Source organism: Pelodiscus sinensis, chromosome 2 (assembly GCF_049634645.1).
Source record: "Pelodiscus sinensis isolate JC-2024 chromosome 2, ASM4963464v1, whole genome shotgun sequence".
Classification (NCBI taxonomy): Eukaryota; Metazoa; Chordata; order Testudines; family Trionychidae; genus Pelodiscus; species Pelodiscus sinensis.
This window is the reverse complement of record NC_134712.1, coordinates 70,630,430-70,647,162: the sequence shown is the minus strand read 5'-3', so window position 1 is coordinate 70,647,162 and position 16,733 is coordinate 70,630,430. Positions and strand designations below refer to the sequence as shown.

At 42.2% G+C, this 16,733-nt stretch overlaps 1 protein-coding gene across 24 annotated transcripts in view; it reads left to right on the top strand.

Moving 5' to 3' along the window:
• DTNA (dystrobrevin alpha) overlaps positions 1-14,922 on the top strand; it is a 343,774-nt gene extending 328,852 nt beyond the window's left edge. For 21 of the 24 annotated variants that reach the window (XM_075920737.1, XM_075920736.1, XM_025180859.2 and 18 more), the window contains one exon: positions 11,480-14,922. In XM_075920737.1, coding sequence (XP_075776852.1) covers positions 11,480-11,638 — 159 coding nt within the window. In that variant the 3' untranslated portion in view covers positions 11,639-14,922. Of the gene's footprint in view, positions 1-11,462 lie in introns of all 24 variants that reach the window. The other 3 variants (XM_075920739.1, XM_075920738.1, XM_075920740.1) reach the window with 3 other exon arrangements.
• Positions 14,923-16,733: the final 1,811 nt, after the last annotated feature.

Below are 16,733 nucleotides of genomic sequence, written 5' to 3'. Positions count from 1 at the left end.
CACTGCGCTGGGGCTCCAGGACCCTCTGGGCAGCTGTGCAGCATGGATTCCTGCCCCCACCGACCTAACACAGGTTGCAGCCCCGCCAGTCATCCACATACGTGTCTCCCAACCCCACTGGGCAGACCTGCTGCCACACACTGGATGGCCTTGCCATCAGCTCACTGCAGGCAGCCCACTGCCCTGCCCGGCCCACCAGTATCCTTGCCTCTGGCCCTCTACCAGGACTCTCTGGTCCTGCAACATCATGCTGGACCCTGGATGTGGCCAGAGCAGAGAATCCCAATTAAGAGAGTTTCAACCTGTACTTTATTTGTTGGTAATATTTAATCACTTTGGAAAATGAAACCCTAGTTTATACAGGGTGTAGTGGTTAAAACACTATCTGGAGTCCTGCCAACTGCATAACTATAGCAGGGGGCAACAGATCTGCATTTCTATTTCATGAGAACCCCTGCTGTCGAATATGAAAAAGCAGTTGTTTTTAGAGATTGGATTAGCTAACAAATTATGTGTATAAATACTACCAGTATTGTGCTGCACAGGTGTTGGGTGAAAGGCCAAGTGGTTTTTTTTTTACCCGAAAACAATAACCTACTGGAACTGCTCTTATAAAATGAAGTTTATTAAGAAGACTGAAAGGGCAAGTCAGATCTGTGCATTATTGACATGAACGCATTTACGTGACTGACAGACTGTCACAGAGCTCCTGAGTTATAAAGTTATACCCTTTATCATTATTATTTAAAATTATTATATCCTATTTGCATTTTGGAATAATGCTACAGGAAGGTTTCTGGAAGTGATCCTGAAAACATCTGGTATAAATATAACAAATGGATTCTCAAGAGAGAAAGTGGGTTCTAGTAACGTATAAAATATAATTTAATCATGTTTTCAATTTAAATTTTTCATATTAAAATAAGTGGCAATAAAATGTATGTATATACATATAAATAAATTAATGGAGCAACAGACTGACATTGTCTAAGCCCCAGGTGGAAAGTGGTTTCAGATTTCATTGGATGCAGCTAAAAATAGAACTTGAAATTGTCTGAGCATAAAACTTTTAAGTTATTTTACTTAAAATAGACTTCAGGCCTAATCTATTTCCCAGAGTTGTCAGTGGACTTTTGCCAATGGCATCCATGGGAGCAGAAGTAGGCCATTATTGCATGCAGGTGTGACTTATTAAAAAGAGGTCATTTATGGTGGGAGAGTGAACTTCAACTAGCTGAACTTTTTAAAGTAATATCTTGTTGGTGTTTCCATAGCAACATTTACTTAGTCGCATCCAGTTCATTTTTCAAGTAATGCTTATTGTTTGTTTTAAACCTGTGTGAAAAGCTCCTAAAAGCAATGATTTAAGGCACTAGCATGTAGGAGACTCAGGGAGAAAGTGATTCTTTATTAAGTCTCACTTTAACTTAGTTTGATTTGAATTTTAGTTCTCTGCTGTAGTGGAAATCTACATTTCATTCTCATCCATTACCACCCTCAAACATTTCTCAAAAACGTGCTGAGCAGAAAAATTCCATACTTAAATCTTGGCCAACAGGTGATTTTTTTTTTTTAGGTGTTGATTGAAATTTATGGAACAATTTCTTTTTGTTTGTAAAATACTGTTTTAAAGAAAACAAATTGTTTAGTGCAAATGTCTATTTCTTTAACATTTCCTGGTTTTTTTCAGAAAAAAAAATAAATAAAAAAACAAAACAAAACAAAAAGTCTGTTTGGAAAGCATCAGTCTGCTTTTTTCAAAATTGTTAATTTTTTTCAACATCTCATCCCACTTAGAAAAAAACAAAACACTTGTGTTTACACTCCAACTTGTAAATGGTGACTTAGCTTCATAACATGGTGCTTCAATTGGGAGACCGTACCCATAAACGTTGGCCAAACCTGCAGTCAGCTCAGCTGAACTGCATGCCTTTGAGGGTGACTTGCTGCCCAGGGATGCTGAAACGGGGCATCGTTCGAGGGCAGGGAGCTGCATTTTGGGCAGGTGCGTCATGCTGTGCGCAGGGGCTGAGCTTCGCTGTGGGACTCCAAATAGGATTGTGGGGTCATAGCCCCTTCCACTCCGAGGTTTGAGGAGATGGAACAGTTTTTTAGGCAGGCGTTTCTCTTACTATTTCAATTTGCAGTTCTGTGGCTCATCTTTACAATACATGGGTGTTCTGGCCAGGTCTTACAGACAGTGGGCTGGGCCATCTGCTAGTGGATTTCTCTGTTCAACTGCAGTGCCCCATGGTGGGTGGGTGAGAGAAGGTGGAATTTTGAGCTGGCATTTCAGTCACTAAACTTGGCAGGATCCCCTTTCAGCTCTCAGAGCCTCCTCCTGTTCCAGTTCTGAGTAGCTCCTTAGTAGAGCACACTCACCAGGAACCCAGTTGCAGCAATGTTTGGGCCCATGTGGCTGAGAATGAACCTAGGACAGTTAGGGTACGTCTTCACTTGCCCCCTAGTTCGGACTAGGGAGGCAAATGAAGCATACCGAAGTTGCTAATGAGGAGTAACAGTTAATTGGAGGGAAAGGTTTTGGATCCGAATACCACGTCTACACACAGCAAGTTAAATTGGGCGACCAGCATTTTAAAATGGCTACTGGCCGCGAATATGCTAATCAAGCGCGGGATATTTAAATTCCGTGCTTCATTAGCAACTAGGGGGCAAGCATAGACATACCCTTAGGGAGTTACAACAAGAACCAGGTTGAAGAGAGAGCTGGCGACTGTGCCTGATGGTGGGTTAGTAGTGGGAGTGAATAGGCCTTGGGCTTTGCAGAACCTTTCCTAGACCTCCAAATGAATCCTCTGGCAGTTGGTTCATAGGAGGTAGTTGCCTCTTCACCTCCATAATAAGTGGGACCTCACAACTCTTGCTTGTAGGAATTTAAAATCTAGTTTTCTTGCAACCACAGAGAAATGCTTCCAGCTGGCGAAGTGCCATCTGCTCCTTCAGGTACCTTTGGGCTATCCAGGGAGTACAGTCATATTCACCTCAACAGCCCCCTCCTCCTCAGATCTTCCCTCATGCATCAAGTGCTTATTTTGCTTTTGTTTTGGTGGTTTGCTTTTTTAATACGTGCCTGGCAAAGAATAGTGCACTCTCTCTTTCCTCCCCCCCCTAAGGAATTCAAAATGGTCACCTCCCAGGGTGACCACTCACCCCTGGGCTAATACCTCCTCCTAGTCTCTCTGCGAGTTAAACTGAGGCTGATGCTCCTGTCCACCATTTGCTGTTGCTGTGGTCTGCAGCACTTCTCACTCCAGGACCCTCAGCATCTCTCCTTCATGGCTAGGTCACTTCCGTTTTACCCTTCCAGGTTAAAAGGTCCAACTGAGTCTGTTTGCAACCCTGTCTCTGAGTTCAGTTCACAAAGGTCCACCACAGCCTATCCCAGTGCCTTGCCTGATATTGGCACTGCCCCCAGGTTCCAAATCAGTACACTCCCTCGAGTTTAAGTCCCCTTCCTGGGTCTTCTGCCACCCTGCCAATGGTGCTAGGGAGGGCCAAGCGCACCCACTGTTCGAGGGTCCTGCCCTACATATCTGGCTTCCCTTTTTGGGATTTTCCAACCTACAAACACCCTCCATACAGAAAGTGACTGCAGTCTGCCTGCAGTCTTTTCCATCCGCTTTCTGTTGTCCACTACCTCGCTTTATGCAAAACTGGCCTTGTATTTTTCTGTTTCTACAGATTTTTCCCTACAAAGTTTCAAGCAAAACCAGTTCTTTCAGGCCTTAATCCAAAATCCGTTGATGCCAAAAGAACTATTTTCCTTAGACTTCAGTGAGCTTAAATCAGGCCCTAAATTATGAATGTGAAAGGAACAATTTGCACTTAAGGTCCACCCAGGAATATTATAATCAACTCAAAAAGGAGTGAAGCTGGAACAACAAAGCATGTCTTTCTTTTAGATCCATCTGAGAATTTAAAACAAGTGGAAAGGAAGTTTAGTAGTTTTATGAGTGTTTAAAGTCAGAAACATCACATGTGGACACTAGATTGTTTTGTGCAATATTTTTTCAAATGCATTGTAATGATGTTTTGGCTAACAGTATATTTGTTTAGGACACCTTACTCCTGAAATTCAATGTAACTTGTAAGCACCGCAAGCCAAGTAGTATTATGTCCACAAACTTAATAGGTATAGTGACAGTGATAGATTCAAAGCAGGCCCGTATGCAGGAATTTCTGTTGGGGGGAGGGGGTGTTTTTTTGGAAATGTGGACTGCAATTTTTTTAAATATAAAGGAGTTCAAAATAGTCATGCAATGAGTGTACATAAGAAAGGTTAATGAAAAAATTTGAGTGGGAACAGTGAATGGTAAAATGATTTTGTTATAACATACTACAGATTTACACAGTAATAAAGGTTTTATAGAAATTATCTTCTGGAATCATGGCGGGCAGCATGGCCACCATGGCCCCCTGCTCCCTTAGCCACCTCTCCCTCCTGCTGCTTTACCTGCTCAGTGAGGCCAGCGCCAGGTGAGTGCAGGCCGGGCTTCTGGCCAGCGGGGCCGGGCCCAGGCTGCTCCTCACAGGTAGGGAGTGCCATTCCCCCAGCCCTGCTGCTCTGCCACCCTCACTGCCCACCCATCTCCCTTCAGCACAGCACTCTCCCATCCCCCTAACACAGTGGTTCTCAAACTTTTTGGTCTGTGTCCCACCTGGCTCAATGCAAACCTTTCCTTGGACCACCAGTTGCTAATGGAAACTCTCCATTAATTACATAATTACGCCCAAGCCACTTTGCTGGTGCTGCACCGAGGGAGAATGGTTTAATTTAACCAGTAAGAAAGAAAATATTAATTTAAATTATTAAACAGAGTAAGCATTTTAACTTTCTCATATTATTTTATCAAACTTCATTTTAAATAAAGTAAAATATTTATTTATGTCCAACACAAAAGGTTCCCATGTTTTCTTTATTTATGGCCGTAGTGAGGAATCTTTTTTGGGCTGGAGGCCACTGGCCCACAAAAATATCAGCTGGGAACCACACAAGTGAGAAGACAAAAAAAAACCCTCCAAATACCCTCAACCCTCACTGATGTGGCCCCCAAGTGAGACACCTTACTCCTCTGGCCAGGGCTGGATTAAGAGGGGGCTAGCCGGGCAGCTGCCCGGGGCGCCAACCTTTAGGGGGCACCCAATTGCAGCTGTAAGGTGCACAGCGCGCCGTGGTGTGGGGCTACGCATGTGCAGTGCGCCCGGGGAACAGAGCCGCGCATGCGTCGCACGCCTACTGCCCAGGGCACAGGAATGGCTCGAGCCGGCCCTGCCTCTGGCACTCTAGCCCACCAGGGAAAGGGGATGGACAGGGAGGACTGAGGTTCAGAGCTTCCCATTGAATCATAGGGTTGGAAGAGACCTCAGGAGGTCTTTGAGTCCAATCCCCTGCCCAAAGCAGAACCAAACCCAGTTTTACTCTTCTGGGGTTCCAGGGTTAGTGGATTTTGTGGTCCCCATAGGCTCTGGTGTTGCGACAAAAATGGGGGGTTCAGTGTGAGGGACAGGGTTGCCAGAAAGAGGAATAGGGGTGCAGTATCTGAGCAGGAGGTGGAGTGCAGGAGGGGTGAGGGTGCAAGATCTGGATGGGATGTAGGGATGCAGGAGCAGGCTGGGGGTACGTCTAGACTACATGCCTCTGTCGCCAAAGGTATGTAGATTAGGCTACCAGACATAGGAAAATGAAGCGGTAATTTAAATAATCGCCGCTTCATTTAAATTTACATGGCTGCCGCGCTGAGCCGACAAACAGCTGTTTGTCGGCTCAGCGCGATAGTCTGGATGCGCAGGTGTCGACATCAAAGGTATTTGTCGACCTCCCAGGTATATCTCATCCCAGGAGGCATACCTGGGTGGTCGACAAATACCTTTGACGTCGACACCCGCGCGTCCAGACTATCGCGCTGAGCCGACAAATAGCTGATCAGCTGTTTGTCGGCTCAGCGCGGCAGCCATGTAAATTTAAATGAAGCGGCGATTATTTAAATCGCCACTTCATTTTCCTATGTCTGGTAGCCTAATCTACATACCTTTGGCGACAGAGGCATGTAGTCTAGACGTACCCTGGGAGTAGAATGTGTGGCCAGGTGGAGGGGGAAAAAGCAAGGGAAAGTACAGTGTATGGCCAGGGAGGAGGGTGCAGGAGTGGGCTTGAGGGTAGGTGTCTAGCCAGGGAATAAGGTGCAGGAGCAGGGTGGGGGCATGGGGTTTGGGTGGGGGAGCATGAGGATGTGTGGGTGCAAGGGTCTGGACATGAGGGAGTGGGGGACACTTAGTTGCCTTTGTGCCCCACACTGGTCCCAGGCACAGCCTCCCGCTGCTCCCATTGGCCAGACTACAGCCAATGAGAGCAGTAGGGGAAGCCTCCAGGCAGCTCATCTGTGCACTGTTGTTCCCCCAGCCAGGGGAGAAGAAGGGGGAGTGCTTATTCCCCATGAGCCAGATCACGCAGCGAAGTTTGAGGCTTCCCCTCACCCCAGCAGGAAGCTGACTCTGGGGCTTCAGCCTCACAGGGGGGAGGAGGAAGGAGGGCAAGGCTGAAGCACCAGCATGGGCTCTCCTCTGTGGGAGGAAAAAGGAAGGCTGAGCTCGAGTCCACAGAGCTCCCTCACACTTACTTGGGGGATCATGCAGGGAGTGTGTTCACACCTTTCACACACCCCACGTACGGTCCTGCGAGCAATCTGTCTATTAACTTAATAACAGCGTATAAGGCCTGGTGTACACTAGGATCTTAGTCCAAAATAACCCTCCCAAGGTCGAGTTTGTAAGCGATGCTTCCACGCTACCAAGCCCGTAATTCCGAAATAAGGGGCTGTGGAATTCAAACTCCATAGTCCTGCTTTTCATGTGCAATAATGCTATTCCTGAACTCAGAAGTCAGAAATAATGTTAGTGTAGATGCTCCAGTGCCACTAATTCAAATTAATAGGCCTCTGGGAGGCCTCCCATTGCTCCTCAGAGTGTTTTCTGGTGCTCTAAGTCCAACGTGGTGCATCCATATTAATGGAGCCTGCCTCGGACTACATTCAATTCTTCCCCCAAGTGAAGACATGGAATTTCGAATTTGTAAAATTGGGTGCCCAGAAGTCGAACTTAGTAAATTCAAAATAATCTTCGGCTGTGTCTACACTGGCAAGTTATTCCGGAAAATCAGCTGCTTTTCCGGAAAAACTTGCCAGCTGTCTACACTGGCCCCTTGAATTTCCGGAAAAACACTGACGATCTAATGTAAAATCATCAGTGCTTTTCTGGAAAAACTATGCTGCTCCTGTTCGGACAAAAGTCTTTTTCCGGAAAACTGTTCCGGAAAAGGGCCAGTGTAGACAGCACGGTAGTGTTTTCCGCAAAAAAAACCCGATCGCGAAAATGACGATCGGGGCTTTTTTGCGGAAAAGCGTGTCTAGATTGGCCACGGACGCTTTTCCAGAAAAAGTGCTTTTCCGGAAAAGCGTCCTGCCAATCTAGATGCGCTTTTTCGAAAATGCTTTTAACGGAAAACTTTTCCGTTAAAAGCATTTCCGGAAAATCATGCCAGTGTAGACGTAGCCTTCTAGTATAGACATGGCCTAAATGACTACCTAGGAATCAGAAATGTGATGATAGAGATCTCTTCAGTATAGTAGATAAAGTCATAGTAATGCCTGATGGCTTGACGTTGAAGCTATACAAGTTCAAACTGGACCTAAGGCATGCATTTTTAACAGAGATGGTAATTAGCCATTAGCATAGTATACCAAGGGTTCTAGTGGATTTTCTATTTGAAATTGAGATTGAATGTTTCTAATGTTTCTAGTATACTCTAGTTCAAACAGGAATTAATTTAGAGAAGTCCTGTGGTCTGCGTTTTACAGGAGGTGAAATCACAGTTGGACTCGTGTATGAATTTGTGAACAAAATAATCATTAAAGAATGTGTGTAGTATGGTCAGCTCTAGTACAGTCACCAGGACACTTGTCTATGGATAAGAGAGCTGATGTGATAAGGAATCTTTAGCATAGTCACAAAACCAATACACTTTCATGTAGAGATGGGCAAATAATTGATTGTTTTGGCTTGGTGGCTTTACCAGACCAAACAAGGAAGAGGAAAAGGGGTTGCCTCAACTAAACAGAAACATTTACATTTTTTTTAATCAAAACAAAAAAATTGAACAAAACATTTCAAATCTTGATTTAAATCAGCATAAATTATATTGCCAAAGGAAATGTTTATTTGAAAAACAAAAGTGTCAAAATGGTTTATGTTGACATTTGAGAAATGTTTGTTTTCAATTTTTTTTAGCCAAAAGTATTTGCTGAATGTGACCTGACTTTGCAAATAGTTTGGAGCCCCTGAAAAATGCAACTCTCATGGCAAATTTACTGTTTGCCACAAAAAAAAAATTCATTCAGCTCTAATTACACGTTCCGCTGGCGAAACATATGGGATCCCAAAGCCAAATAGGTCAAGGCTTATGTATTATTCTAAAAAGGCATATTAAATGTAAAAATAGCATTAGGTGGAACATTAAGGTTGAAGAAATCTAACTTTCACTATTGAACACGTTACAAAAATGAGGTTGCCCCCATCCTGCTGTATAAACTAAACTACAGACCAAAAAGGTAATATTTTCTTTTTATCTTTATTATAACTCTCTATATAACTTTAATATAATATTCCTTATTAGTAGCATAGAAAATAAAAATGCCAGCTGTGTAAAGTGGCCAAATTAACTTTGGAAGATCAACCTGAACTTTCAGTGCATCGTTTTTCAGCTTTAATGTTGCATGAATACTTGGATTTTTTAACCATTAAATTATAGTGAAACAAGAAATAAACTGTGGCTGACATTATGAATACTGGAGGAAGGAGAGAAGAAGCCTGTGCCATTACTAATCTCTTGAGCTTCAAATTGTGACTTATTATGTCATTAGTAGAAACCTTCAATGTATTTATAATTCCGTAATTCACTGGTACTTATTTCTTGCATAAAAACCACCTCTTCATCTCAATGCCAGGTCTGGAACAGAAAGAAGCTGGAAATGTGTAATAACCCCTCTTCATACCCACTAATGCTCATCTACGGCATATTTATGTACAGTAAAGAAAAAACTAAATTATACACAAAGTTATAAACGCATCTTAATGTTCTGGATGCCTCACAGACCACTCTTACTTTGCTCTTGTGGTTTATAATGATGCCATCAAGAAGTATGAGATGTACCTATATTTATATATCCTTAAATTATCTGAAAAAGAACCAACCTAAAATGCAAATTAAAACTTTGAGGTTTAAAATAAATTCAAATAACTGCTCTTTTCCACTACTTTATGTTTAATTTTCAGGCTCTTATGCACACTTCTTCATTCTGGCTGAGATCCGAAACTGAAGTAATTTTCTCTCTTTTGGTATTCTCACCTTCTCATCAACTGTTGGGAATTGGCCATATCCACCTTGATTGAATTGACCTCATTAGCAATTGTCCTCCGCATAGTAATGTAACACACTCATCTTTGCACATATATACCCGCCAAACTGAAATTTCCACTGCATACATCTGATGAAGTGGGTTCCAGCCCATGAAAGTTTATGCCCAATTATATTTGTTAGTTTTTAAGGTGCCGCAGGACTCCTTGTTGTTAATATTAAGTCTTTTGTAAATGAGAGGAGATACTAAATTAACTATGTTCAGGGATTCTTGAATCCAGTAGCAGCATCTGTGCTTGAAGAACTGAACAGAATTAGAAAACTTTGGGAAAGAGAAGGAAAGAAGAAAACTAAAAACTAGATAAATTCATGAAGGACTGATCCATCAATAGCTTTGAGTCAGGATGGGCAGAGATGGTATCCTTAGCCTCTGTTTGCAAAAACTGAGAGGGAGCTAGAGGAGATGGATCACTTGATGTTTACCTTTTCTGTTCAATCCCTCTGGGGCACCTGGCATTGGCCACTTTCGGAAGACAGGGTACTGAGCAGGAGGACTTTTGTTCTGACCCAGTATGGCTATTCCTGTGTTCTTGAACCCTAACTCTGTCCAACTTTTTTCAGTTCATCTGACTTATTTTCAAACATATGGCAGATGAGCTCTAAACCTGTAGAACCCAGTTTTAGCCTGACATAAATAGAAGGGGATCCATTGTCCATAGATTGCTATTCCATATGTTACCATCAGCAGTACTGCGAGGTAATTTGACTGTACTAAGTAGTTCACAGAAGGAGTGTAAAATAAACTATAATTCCTTTAACTTTGAAGTGGGGAGGTATAAAGAGGATGAAAGAACTCTTTCCCCAGGAGGAATATAGCAAAAGAACATGCTCCCTGTATTCTCAAAATTAATTCCTCAGATAATCATTGGAACATCAAAAGTCTTCCATCACTGAATAAAACTTTGAAGCATCCAGATCTAGAAACACAGGATCATGCCATTGGTTGTGCAGGATACGAAAACCCTCATCAAGGAGAAGCATCTTGCTTTAGTTACATTAATTGCAGATCAGCTTTTACATCCATATGGTGACATTCACTTGTGTGAATAGGTCCAATGCAAGATTCTCAACACTGTTTGAATTCCTAGCTGGCGGCTGTCAGGGGAGGTGCTGCTAGCCAAGTGGCTGCACATGAGTATCTGTACCACTCGTGCACGTTATAAATTAAATCCACACCAGCTCAGCCAGCATAGAGGGCTACGCATTGAAGCAGAAAATTGGAGCATCAAGAGATCTGTTACACAATTCTAGTTGCCCCAGTAGGCTGTGTACATAGAAGAGAACGTCTATGTCTACACTGCGAGGTTTTTGCGCAAAAGTGGCCGTTTTTGCTCAAAAAACTGTGGAGCGTCCACACCTCAAATGTGCTTTTGCACAAGTAAATTAGCAGTTAAATGGCAGAACAGAGGGCTTTTCCCGGTGTAGGTAAACCTCCTTCTACGGGGCATAACTCCCTTTTGCACTACAGCTATTGCGCAAAAAGGCAAGTGTGGACACTCCAGAGGGGTTTCTTGTGCAAGAAACCCATATGGGAAAAAACACAGGTGCTCTGATGGCCATGCAGTGTGTACGCTCTCTTGCACAAAAGCACATAACTTTTGCAATGTGCTTTGAGGTGTAGACGTGCTCTTGCGCAAGAAGTTTTTGTGCAAAAACTCTTGTGCAAAAGGCTTCTTGTGCAAGAAGCCGGCAGTGTAGACATAGCCAAGGTGTCAGGCCATTACTCATACCCACCAGAACTGGAAGAACAGCCCAAAATTCTGTCCTGTTCTGTGGGATTGGATTTCATCCTCTGCAATTTCACCTGCTCGAATAGTTGAGATTTGCATTGATGTGTAGTAGGTTTCATCTTTAAGCCTAAGTTGTAACCCGGAGAATTGGGTGGCTTTTTGTTTTCTTGTTACTGCAGCACATGAAGATTTTGTTTGAAAAGTTTGTGTGTGTGTTTTAAAATGTCTTTCCCTTTTAAAAGTTCTCCTAAATGTTTAGCAGGCAAGCTACAATCAGAGAGACAACGAAAGCTATGTAAGAACTGATGAGGAGGAGAGCTGCATTCGAACAGATGATGAAGAAAATCTGGCTGCAAACTTCACAGAAGAATGGAACCAACAAGTGCAGCATCTCTTGACAAAAAAATCAAATGACTAACAAAGTTCCGAGGACTGTAGCACAGTACTTTTGTTCTAAAAGTTGTAGTTTGTAGGTGTGTGTTTTGAGAAAAAGACTTTTGTTTAAAGCTAACTTATATTAGCTACATATTCTGTAACATGGCTCATTACCGATGAAGAAAGCAGGCTGAAATGTGCACTGCTGTTACAAATAATAGCAGTATCCACAAAACATGTAAACCCTTTGCACATGATGTTGAACCTGTTCAGTTTACAATTACAATATTAATACTGTTTATAGATTGCAATTTGATTTCTGAATACTTCAAGATTTTAGTAGAACAGTTTACTATACACTGTACATTTTTCTTTCACAAAAGAAATAAAAAAGCTACAATTATGCATTTAACAGTGAATAATTATAATCCTGAGTGTATATATTTAGTAGCCCAAAAGCAAAGTACCACACTATGTTTGCAATTTGTTTAAAAGTCTTTAACATAAAAGACTTGCACAAAATGCACTATCCCCTCCCCCCCTCGAAATTTAGGGCTAACATGTAATTTAGGAATGTTTTCTTTCAAAGTAATCGAACAAATCAGCCATAGAAGTTAGTGTAAATACTTTTTTCCAAATAGATATCATATACAAAAGGCAACATTCAAATTATATAGAATCTAGTTTTTAAATCAGCACAGATCTTCTTAAAACTGTGAACTATGTTTTGAAATACTCGTTACTAAAGCTGTTTATAAACCACAGGTGCCATAAGATCCCTCAACTGACTGAAGTCATGATTAATCTTCCATGGTATTGTTTCATTGATGTTTTAGCTTTAGTAAACATGTGTTCAACAAATCGGCTCTTTCTATTTTTTTCCCACTCCATCATGTTATTTTTGAGGCCTTCAGCTTTAAATATCTAGGCTTAAAGTGTGCTTGCAACTGTTTCCTTTCATTTCCAAATGTGTATTGCCTTAGCCAGCCACCAGATGTTCTGCATGCGTTCTTGGAAATGTGTAGTGAGACTTACAGAGCTGAATGGAGACATAGCAATCAGTGAAATGCACAAGGAAAATAGAGCTGTTGTTTTCGAAAGACTAGGCATAGGGTTATGGAATTATTGTCTCTTCTAGTAACTCTTAACTGTTTATCTTACTCATGGGAGAATTATGAGAGAAAGTGGGCCTTTTCCATCCTGCAGGATAACAAAATGAACATGTTAGCTGTTGAGTACTTGCCTTGCCATTATTGTTATCCTACATGTTGTTCTGGTCAGAATTTGAAGTGAAATAGCTGGCAATATCTCACACACAGGATATTACTTAAGAATGTAGTGACAATGTCCAGCAGCCCTAAAAATTCTAGGGTTTCATACAAATAGGGCCGCACCTGGAACCGACTGCCTTCACTGAGTGATCAGGTACTGATGTGAAACAGGCTGCAGCAAGTCTGTCTAACCTCTGTTTCATGATAACATTTTAGGATGTGTCCTGGATTGCTCCATAGCTTGTCCCAATAAATTCACTCACCGTGTGTACACACTCTTTAGTCTTGTGACTATTTCACTGAGATTGAGTGCTAGGTATAGAACATCTGTCAGAAAGAGTTACTCCTGGTTTGTTTGTTTTTTACTTTCATACAGTGTGAGTGCTTATGCAGACCTTTTGCTCACATCTTCTGGTATATCTGACCGTGGCCTCAGATAGCCAAACTGATACTTCATTTAGACTTCCCCCACTCCTCCCAATCACACGTCATTGCTCTTGTGGTATATGCCAGACTAAAAAGGTAGGCACCATACCTATGCTGGCATACACCTGCTACGGCCTCTTCTCAGGAATGTACCTAGTACCTAGCACTCAACACTGAAAACTACTGCGGTGAAGTTACGGCCAATGTTGTCATTTTAGGATTATAGTCAAACATTTCCTGAATACAAAGTGAGCTAACAGAAAACTACATGCCATGACTGACTCATTCAACATTTAACTGCCTCTGGATTAACAGCTACCTTACATAACTCTCATGTCTATGGACACATCGTTATGCTGAAAGTAAGTGCAATAGCATAAATCCATTGCCAGGGATCCAGGATTACAAACCAAGCAGCTTTCTCTCAGCCTGGTGTTCGCAAGGCAATCCCAAACAGAGTTCTAGGTGACCTCTTCTACTTTAGAACCCTGAGATGAAGCACTTTTTATTTGGCTCTCCAAATCTCTAATTTAAGCTTTTTTGTTTCCAATGGTAAAGCTGGCTACGTTTCAGCCCAGCTGGTCTTTGATTATTTGTCAGGTATTATATTGGTTCTGGTGTATGGTCATTAAACAAACTTAAATTAAATTAATGGAGATTGCCTATCTCCTAGAACTGGAAGGGACCTTGAAAGATCATTGAATCCAGTCCCCTGCCTTGCAGGACCAAGTACCATCCCTGACAAATTTTTGTTTCAAATGGCCTCCACAAGGATTGAACTCACAACTCTGGGTTTAGCAGGCCAATGTTCAGGTACCATTGAGCTATCCCTCCCCCCAAAAGCAAACTTCCAGAAATGGTCCCCAATACAGGCCTTTTCTAATTACAAAAGGCCAACTACAGTAGTCAATATTCCCTGAGTGGTTGACTGGAATGGAAGGACTACTCAGTAGTTTACAATCAGGAAACAGGGATGTGGAGACAAATAGGGTTCTTGAATGTTGAAAGTTGAAGAGGAGAATAGGTTATCTGTACGTAGTAATGTTAACTAGCCTGCATAATACGGTGTGTGGCCTTTGTTGTGATATAATATGTATTTTCTTATATGCATGAGCCAAATTGTTGAATCATTATTTAGCACAGGTGTCTGCCTTTACTTTTAGTCATCTTCACCCATCTTTATTAGTTCTTGGCAGTTATTGTAGATAGACCTTGTAAATATTGCAACCTCAGGTTGCTGCAATCACATTGGTTCAATTCAGCAGAAGGAGCCATGAACAACAAGCACTCCACTGTGTCCTAAAGCGAGAGGGCATTTTTATCTTTGAACCAAAAAATGTATGAAGAGTTAAATCTTGAGGCTAACAACTGTAAGATGTTTTTAAACTACTGTACTTGACACCACTTGAGACAGATATAGAGACACTAATGATTTCACACTATTCATTCATATTGTAACAGAACTACTATTGTATGGGTTTTTTGTATTGCTGTTATGTATTGTTTTGTGTATGTGTGTGTTGGAACCTACTGGGGACATGTTATATTTTGAAGTGATTAATCTATTTAATTGTGTGTCTATATTTTGGAATGGAATTATTTCTTCATTAAAAAGGATTTTTAAAAGTAATTTACCAGGCCTCATTTTTGCTATCATATAGTTTCAAGAGACCTGATACTTGAAAGGCAGCAGCAGATTGGAGACTGACTGCGGTATCAACACTAACTCCATCTTGCTAAAGCTGATTTGCCCTTAATTCCCAGGTCTGGCTGGAAATATTCTTCAAACAAAACCAATCACTTTACATTGTAAATGTGCTAGAGTAGCTGAATTTTACCCCATGTATATACACACATTTATATATCCCATGTATAATCCCGCATGTGTTTCAATTCTACTGTTTTTGCTTCACAGCCCACATTTGAACCATTGTAATTTGGAAGGTGTGGTGCCTGGAGAATTCAACTTTTAGGCAAAAGCTGTTTATCCTATTTGCTTCTCAGTTTTCCATGCACACCATGCCCAATGAAAGGCCAGATTCACACTGGAAACTAAATCCCAATTGTGAATACAAATTGAGTCTCCTTTTAGACCCTGAAAGAAGGAACTCCTTAACCATGGCAGCCTTGTAATGTGACTGAAAATGTCTAGAAGCCTCTGGTACATTCAGCAGCCTGTTCATCTAAGAGCATGTGTCCCGCTTACGTCAGATGCTTGTTACTTAGCAGGTCCATATTCCATTTGAAACATGGGTGTTTGCTCTCTATGCAGAGTGTTTGAGCACAATAAGATTATCAGCGAGAGGAACTTGTTTGTACCCAAAAGGTTTGAAAAAAAGCCCTGCCTCTATTGTTCCAGATAGAAGCAGGAACTGAAGGGTTTTATGTATTTGGGGATCACTTTAGCTAAATGCCCAGATAATCCATAGATTAAAGCCTTCCCTTGTCTTTGTATGAATAACTGCCATGCATTGGTTGTATGGGGATTAGCATGGATAGGCTATTGTGCAACCGCAACAGAACTCTTCATCTTGTCTGCAACAGAAAATGCCACAGGCATTAGAATTCTTGATGCCCATTTGTGTTATTTGAGAGTCGGAAACTAAAGATACTTTTTGGGGAATTGCCCAGCGAGGGTCAGACTCTTGGCTATGCATGTTTTCGGGCCGAGGAGTTTGGAGCCTTACAGATAGCAGTGTCCATTGGGAGCGGCTGTCCGCCCCATGCAGATGTCCAAGGCCCCAATCTCCTTTTATTTCTAGCTGACTGCTCAAGGTGCAGTGCAATCTGTGCTTGCTCAGTGTCCACTCAGCTTCCCGCATGATTTTTTTCTGAGGTGTTCATTACATTTTATATGTTGGTAGCTCATCAATCAGTTTTTCATTAAAAAAATGTGTTAAGCCATTCCAGTCATGCCTATGGTGGATGCAAATGAGGAAAAGCAGCCACAATTGAGCATAACATATTGTGACCCAAGAGCCCATATTCCGCATCATCTGGCACCCAGCACTCTTGAACTGCTTCACCCTTACGTTGGACTGATTCTTTTCCCCCCATAGTTGGTGGATCTGCAAAGATATACTGGCTAAAGTATTTGTCCCACATAAGTGATTCTGATCAATGGAGAACAGTGCCTCCTTTTGGAATCCTGCCTCCCATTCACTGCCTCCTGCTACCATCATCCTGCCTTTTCACTCCCCTCACATAATCCTCTCATCCGCCTGCTATTTCCCATTCACTGCCCCTCAGTGTCCTCCTCCCTGCCCCCACTCACTGCCCCTTTCTTCTCTCCCTGGTCACCCTTCTTGCTGCTGAAAAGGCAGAAAACTGATGCACTGACAGATCCTTACCATCCTGACTGGCAGGGAGCTTGCTTCTCTTCGCCTGCTCCTCCTTTTGCCTCAGGGCCAAGAACACAGTTACCAGGGAGCCGGAGAGATG